General features: G+C 39.1%; 1 protein-coding gene across 2 annotated transcripts in view; it reads right to left on the bottom strand.

The window, feature by feature from the left end:
* Positions 1 to 1,160: 1,160 nt before the first annotated feature.
* ptch1 (patched 1) overlaps positions 1,161 to 6,000 on the bottom strand; it is a 46,231-nt gene continuing 41,391 nt past the window's right edge. The window contains exons 22-24 of one of the 2 annotated variants that reach the window (XM_043247662.1): positions 5,003 to 5,293; positions 4,354 to 4,924; positions 1,161 to 3,589 (exon numbers count right to left, since the gene is read on the bottom strand). In XM_043247662.1, coding sequence (XP_043103597.1) covers positions 4,355 to 4,924; positions 5,003 to 5,293 — 861 coding nt within the window. In that variant the 3' untranslated portion in view covers positions 1,161 to 3,589; position 4,354. Of the gene's footprint in view, positions 3,590 to 4,353; positions 4,925 to 5,002; positions 5,294 to 6,000 lie in introns of those variants that run through there. The other variant, XR_006251638.1, reaches the window with a different exon arrangement.

Below are 6,000 nucleotides of genomic sequence, written 5' to 3'. Positions count from 1 at the left end.
TATATATATATATATATATATATATATATATATATATATATATATATAATTTTTTTTGTAAATAGTTAACACCTGTTTGTGTGTAATGTAGTGAAGGTATCTTGCACCAATAACAGTCATGATTCTATTTTCTTCAAGATTCAAGTCAATTCCTCCTTTGCATGTGGAATGAATCATACTAAAAGGTTGCAGGTTTGCTGTCAGGTTCGATATAGTTTGCAATGTCCCATCCTTCAATAACAACCTCTTTGTAATAGTCAGATGATGTCACAAGGTCACAGATTTCATGAGCCGATATTACAATTTAGCGTCAATAAAGGGTCTTTTTGGAACTATTTACTCATTTATTTGAACCCAAAAGCTGATTTTGCAATAAATTTTAATGATGAACCAAGTCCAGCTCCAAAGTGCTATTTCAGAGCCTAGATCACATCACATGATTAGAGCGTCAGTCCGGATTGGCTCATACAGGTTGTGGTCTCGTTGGCTCTAAAAGCAATTACACCGACCACAGTGTATCCAGAGAGCAAGTCGCTGCAGTGTATCAAAGGTTACAGTATATTGAAACAAGCTTGGCAACTTCAGCGTATTAATAATAAATGCCTGCCACCCATGCAGCAGAGTTAGAAGGGGGCAGCCTGAATCAGTTTCCATCACTCTGTTTTTAAGGCCATATGCCCCTTTTCATTACTTAGAGCACACCAGCTGTATTGTAACTACAACCAATTTCCTTGCAGTCTATAAAACTGTCAATCAGAATCATACAAGAGAGCCGAGCGCAGAGTAGAGCATGGCTGCCTGAACGGGGGGGGATTGTATTTGTAGCCAGATGTCAGCAAGTCGAAATCCTGCGTGAGATAATGTTGTCGGACTTTCGTGACTTTAATGTAAAGTTCAGGCAAATCGATCAGGCTTCAAACGGAGCCGTCTGCAACGTAGACGAGCTGCTTCAGGGAACTGCGCAACCGACAACGAATTGGACGGCTTGCTTAAATCAATCAGGTTTGTTAGTTTAAGGAAATTCCTAATGACTGGGTGCTAGGTGACGAAAATACTGATGTTCGACGCAACAGTCGAGGTCGTAAGGTTACGCTGAAGAAATAGTCACGGGTAGCTACGGTTTGAAGAATCATTTATTAAATGTATAGCAAAGAGACAAATAAGTTATAATATTTTTATTTGTTAGAATTCTATCAGTGTTTGAACATTATTATTTAGAGAGCTAGTACATTTGTTCTACTTTCATGGCTAGCTTTTCACAAAACCCAAAAACAGTCTTCAGTTCGGACTCACTCTCGGCTACGTAACACTGTAACAGGGGAAACTTTAGTTGTCCGTGAACAAGTTAGCAATGAAAGTGTGCTTCTTAATGTCTTCTCAGTTATGTTCTCACAAACAATGGTAGCATTACATATAAACTCTTTAAAAATATACTTCTGTCAAATAACTTGACAACTACTATGTACACTACAAAAATAAATTTTCATATAAATAAATTATATGGCATACATTTATCTTTGTAACTGAAAAACGACATACATCCACACCAAAACAAGGAAAAAAATGGCAGTCTGTAAAAAAAACAACAACGACAACAAAAAAACATTGATTATTTTCCTTTTAAAAATCCTCTAAGAGCTATGATGAATCTGTAAAGTAATTGTTATATACTCTTTTTTTCCTATTTAACATTAGTAAGCACTTTATACAGATCAAAATCCATTAATGTAACAAAGAAACTGTAATAATAGTGTTTTCCGACAGACGTAAAAATCCCTGCATTGTTAAGAACTGGCATTATGACCATTATTGAACAAAACAACATCTTATTATACAAAAATATAAATATTGCAAAACGAATGTAAAAAATAATAGAATATATATATATATTTATATTTATATATATATATTTATATATATAAACATTACAATAGTTGCCAGCCATGATTTTCTCCCATTTCTGCCAATGTGACATGTAGGAGAACACAAACACAACAAACAAACGACACAGAACAGCTCTCAAAGTCTTTGTCAAGAACAAACACATGTTTGACAGGAAGTCAATCTTGGCGAGGGGGTCACAGCCAACACACAAACACACTCTTAAAGACACATACGCCAGCTTCAGAGCCACGGAGAAGCGGGGGCTCCACGACCCTTGACCCTTAAAGCACTCGCATGCACCATTTGGCAGTCGAGGGGGAACTTCCAATTAGTGTCACGGCGTTATGTTGTGGATTTTTATGAGGTGAGGTCAGCGCAGAGAACTGCTCTCGCTAAATTAGGGCCAGTAGTTGCGGTTTGTCATTGAGGAGGTCAACGCGTCGACAAAAAACCATCGTCGTGATCGGCCGTCGTGTGATGCACACCTTGAGGATGCTCATTAGCTTAGCTTATCAAAACAAAATGAAAAAAAAAAAAACGGTTACGCAACCAGATTTAAAGCGAATACTGTTGCTTAAACCACGATTGAATGACAGGAAATAATGCCATAAATGTCAAAAAAAAGAAAAAAAAAAAGAAGCTACGAGAGAAACCCGAAATTACCGTCACATTGCATTACTTTACTAACGCAAAGTTGGGAGTCATGAGCAAATTCAGGGTGGCCACAAAGAGCCGATTTACAGTAAATAACTGGAGTATGAAGGTACGAAAGACCAGAGAGAGTTCCAGTACAGAGGACAGAAAGACAGAGGCACAGTCAGCCAACAATCACTCGTTTCCTTCTTCATTTCTGCGCAGCTAAATTCTCACGCATAGCGTGTTTCATTGTTAAACAGTATTTGTTTTTTCCAACTACCACAGGTTTGTGATAAGCAAATTAACATTTAAAAAAAGCATATACTCTACCGCTTCAATATACACAGAACGCAAACATACGCACGCACGCTTAAACATCTGATGCTCGTCGACAAACAACCGGACATTAATGTGAAATTTTTACATATCTAGCATATGTCTGAACAAATATTTCCCTGAATGTGTCCTCTGAAAGTGAAAGGATCTGTGCAGTTTTGTACTGGTGTTTTGAACAGAAGTGTACCGTAAGTGCAATGGAAATCCATTTAACTGCCACAAAATCATTTAACATATTATGTTAGGTCACTTAGAGTATGTTCTTGTTAGTTAATATGCATCTGAGGGGGGTCTGACGCGAACCAAAAATATTCACACACACAAGACAACTCTCACACGCACGGTTCTATAAAATTAGAGAACATAATTGCATAGCATTGTACAAACATTACAACAATATCATAAGCAGCAACGACCGTATGCTGAAATGTTTGTCAAGAATGAAGTTTCCTTATGGCACAGATACACACACAAATGATGGGTGGGCACTTGGAACACACAAGTCTGACGACCCCGGTCAAATTATAGCTACTCTCGGTCATTATTTACATTTGTGTACACATAAATACTTATAGAAATATCTAACAATAATACACCAGGGTTATGCAGTAACAGAGTCAAGCACCGAAACGGTGCCGCTGGTCAAAGTGTCCCCGCCGTGCAGCACCATGTTTCTGCCACACTGGCAGACTGATGTCCCATCTTTGGCTGTTTGAGCTTCAACATTCAACCACTGTGGACACAAAGCAGTGAAGAAACGGGCGTTAATAGAGGTTTATCTGAATCGGATAGAATTTTATTGTTATATTATTATTATTAGCGACTGATTTTATTAGGACTGTCGATTCAAGTTTGGAAAAGTTTTTGAAATAAGTCTCTTATGTTCATGCATATGTATATGGCTGCATGTATGAGACCAAAATAAATTAAAACATTAATATTGGTAAATATTATATATATAAAAATAATATATATAGATATAATTATATTTTATTTATTTATTTTTATATTATATAATTATAGTTTAAAATATAAAATATAATGTGATGGCAAATCTGAACCTTCGTTGTCACATGATCTTCAGATAATATGCTGATTTGCTGTTCTTAAAACATTATTATCAATGTTGAAAACAGATGACTCTAATCTGCTAAATTTGACTCTAAGGCATGAAGATATTAAAATACTGCAAACCATCCCGATTTTCTGTAAAGCTCCTTGGCTCGACTTTAAATTAGATTCTTGAATAGTAATCAGTAACGAATAGCAGTTTGAAAAGTGCAGCATTTTTTTCCCCAGAAAAATATTACTGACCCAAAATTTTTGAGTGGTAGCATAATTTTATATATATATATATATATATCTGTATATAAATATACAGATACAGATATAATTTAGCATTATTATTAAATATCAACTGACAGCTCTATTTATTCATAGAATGCACGAAACTGTTTTTTTATTGAAATCAGCCATATAAGAAGCATCTCTACTAACCTCAGCTGGAGGGTCTTGTGTGGCAGACATTGGGAGTGTCGTATTCTAGATCCTGCAGCTCCATGCCCTCTGTTTTCGAGCTGTTGCTGCTCTTGTCAAAGGGCACGTGAGGGTCAGAGAAGTGAGGGTCAGTGTAGACATCTTCTGAACTGTGATAGCTGTCGTTGGAGGGGTAGGATGGGTAGGTGGGGCTCTGGCCAGGCATCCCCGAATGAACGGCGACCGTCACTGAGGCCGAGGCCGTCACCGTTGTGATGGGCTGACAGTAGGCGGGGCCTGTGGACGGATGGGAAGGGTGAGTGTAGAGGTTGTGGGAGCGGGGCCGATGGGCCCCTGAACGTTCCCGGTGGTTGGGGCCTGAACAGCCACCTGGCTCAGTAGCGGTTTCAAAAGCATCCATGCGCGGCCTGTGAGGGGGGGGCTGGGGTCCGCTCCCAAAGTCCCTCTTAGGGTCCCTGCTACAGTATCGCTTTGACGACTGAGGTCCAGCATCCTGAGAACTGGGCAGATGGGTGGACCTGTAATGCTGCGGTGGCTGCTGCTGCTGCTGCTGCTGCTGTCTAGAGTCATCCTGCGGAAAACGTAGAAAACAGCGTTAGAGCTCATTGTTTTTATGTCAGATATAATTTGATAGAAATGCTTTACTCACCGAGTGAGGAGAAAACATTGGAAGTTCAACTTGACGACTGCCTTGTCGCGCCCCTGTGGCGATTCGCACCTCCTCTAGTCTGGCTGATCGCCCCCTGTTGGGCTGGAGGTCATACTGCTGAAGCTCCTGGCTAATGCCGGACACAGTGGTGTTGGAACCATATTCGGAGTCTGAGGAGTCTGAACCTGCTCCAGGGGTTGTGTGACTGGGCCGCATGGTGAAGCGGACCACCTGTGGGGGAGGCTCTGGGGACGGCGTGGGCAGCCGGCTTCGCCCGTCCACTGGAGATACCTGTGGGCATAAAAATCAAAATCTGAAAGACTGCTCCGTCTGAATAGACTTGTGATATTTGACACGTCCTCAGTGTACAGTACTGGTCTTGAATATGCATGCTGGCTCTATTTGGACATTAAGCCTTAGCCTTGCACATATCACCTATATGTGCACTAATATCCTGCACTTGCTGTTTATTGCACTTCTGGTTAGACCTAAATTGTATTTTCTTGCCTTGTACTTGTACATGTGTAATGACAATCAAGTTTAATCTAATCTAATCTAATATTTAAACACTTAGGTAAATAATAAAAGTTCAGTGGCTTTTTGTCGAGGGGCCAAACCATGTAACGATGATGGAGGGATAAACATATTTCCCCAAATGTTTTATTTATCATGTTTTTTTTACCTAAATTGAATTGCCAAACAAGTATACATTGTCAATCAGATGACAAAAGGCATGTAATATATTGTGTACATGTTTGGATCATGCTGATAATTTAGAGGTCTTATAAATTTGTGCATCATATATAACCAACCTACAGTAAGTTTTATTGAGTAAACTTTATGCTTGGACAGCAATGGTAAAATCTGAATTTGTATACTGGCATCCCTAAATAACACTCTTTCAGACAATGCTAAGCAGAGGATATAATAACTCTGCATAGCTAGCTCTATGTATGGCATGTGAAAATGTTATGCAGAATAACTTAACAGGAGCAATC

The sequence above is a fragment of the Puntigrus tetrazona genome, chromosome 8 (genome assembly GCF_018831695.1).
Source record: "Puntigrus tetrazona isolate hp1 chromosome 8, ASM1883169v1, whole genome shotgun sequence".
Lineage (NCBI taxonomy): Eukaryota > Metazoa > Chordata > Actinopteri > Cypriniformes > Cyprinidae > Puntigrus > Puntigrus tetrazona.
Note: the sequence above shows the minus strand (reverse complement) of the source record. Positions and strands in the feature narration are given on the sequence as shown.